Source organism: Parus major, unplaced genomic scaffold, assembly GCF_001522545.3.
Source record: "Parus major isolate Abel unplaced genomic scaffold, Parus_major1.1 Scaffold470, whole genome shotgun sequence".
Taxonomy (NCBI): Eukaryota; Metazoa; Chordata; class Aves; order Passeriformes; family Paridae; genus Parus; species Parus major.
Genome location: NW_015379365.1, coordinates 39412 through 40582, shown reverse-complemented (window position 1 = coordinate 40582; position 1171 = coordinate 39412). Strand labels below are relative to the sequence as shown.

The window sequence follows — 1171 nt, the reverse complement described above, 5'->3', positions numbered from 1 at the left end:
ACAGCTGGACAGACAGTCGGACAGACAGCCGGACAGGTGTGCTGTCATAGGCCGGACAGCCAGACAGACAGCCGGACAGGTGTGCTGTCATAGGCCGGACAGCCGGACAGACAGCCGGACAGACAGCTGGACAGACGGACACCCAGCCTGACAGACAGCTGGACAGACGGACACCCAACCTGACAGACAGCCGACAGACAGCCGGACACCCAGCCGGACACCCAGCCGGACAGACAGCCGGACAGACAGCCGGACAGGTGTGCTGTCATAGGCCGGACACCCGGACAGACAGCCGGACAGACAGCTGGACAGACGGACACCCAGCCGGACAGACAGCCGGACAGACAGCCGGACACCCAGCCGGCCGCACCGGCAGAAGCCGCCGAGTCACCCGGCAGAAGCCGCGGCCCCGCCGAGCCCCACCCCGGGGCGGGGAAGGGGAAAAGCCCCGAAAAGGAGCAAAGAAGGAAGGAGAAACAAACAAACAAACAGAGACAGACCGACAGGCGGATAGACCGACAGACCGACAGACAGACAGACCGACAAACCCCGCGGCGGCGGCGGAGCGGGGCCAGCTCCTCACCCGGCAGCCGGGGCCGAAGGTCGGGCAGGGCGGACCTTGCCCAGCGGCCCCGCCGGTGCCACCGGCTCCCCGTGGCCATGGCGCTGCCCTCGGCTCTGGCCGCGGCCGTGGCCGGGCTGCTGCTCCTGCTGCTGCTCCTGCTTCTGTCACCCGCGGCCAGAGCGCGGCTGCTGCCACCGCCGCCCCTCCTGTGGCACGACCTGGTGGCTTTCGCCAGCACGGCCGGGTCAGCGCTGCGCTGCCGCCGCCGGCTGTCCCGCCGCCCCGCCGTCACCCTGCTCGACGTGTTCCGGCAGCACGCCCGGAGCCGGCCCCGCCGGCCGCTGCTGCGCTTCCAGGAGGAGATTTACACCTTCGAGGATGTGGAGAGGATCAGCAACCGCGCGGCCTGGGTGCTGTCCCGACGCCTGGCGCTGCGCCCCGGGCGCACGGTGGCCGTGTTCCTGCCCAACGAGCCCGCGTACCTGTGGACCTGGCTGGCGCTGGCCAAGCTGGGTTGCCCCATGGCGTGTCTCAACTGCAACGTGCGGGGACGGGCCCTGAGGCACGCGCTGGAGGCTGCCCAGGCCACCCTGGTGCTCGCCAGCC

General features: G+C 70.5%; 1 protein-coding gene across 1 annotated transcript in view; it reads left to right on the top strand.

The window, feature by feature from the left end:
- Positions 1–215: 215 nt before the first annotated feature.
- LOC107199154 (very long-chain acyl-CoA synthetase-like) overlaps positions 216–1171 on the top strand; it is a 13839-nt gene continuing 12883 nt past the window's right edge. Inside the window, exon 1 of the mRNA XM_015616493.2 lies at positions 216–1171. Coding sequence (XP_015471979.1) covers positions 661–1171 — 511 coding nt within the window. The 5' untranslated portion in view covers positions 216–660.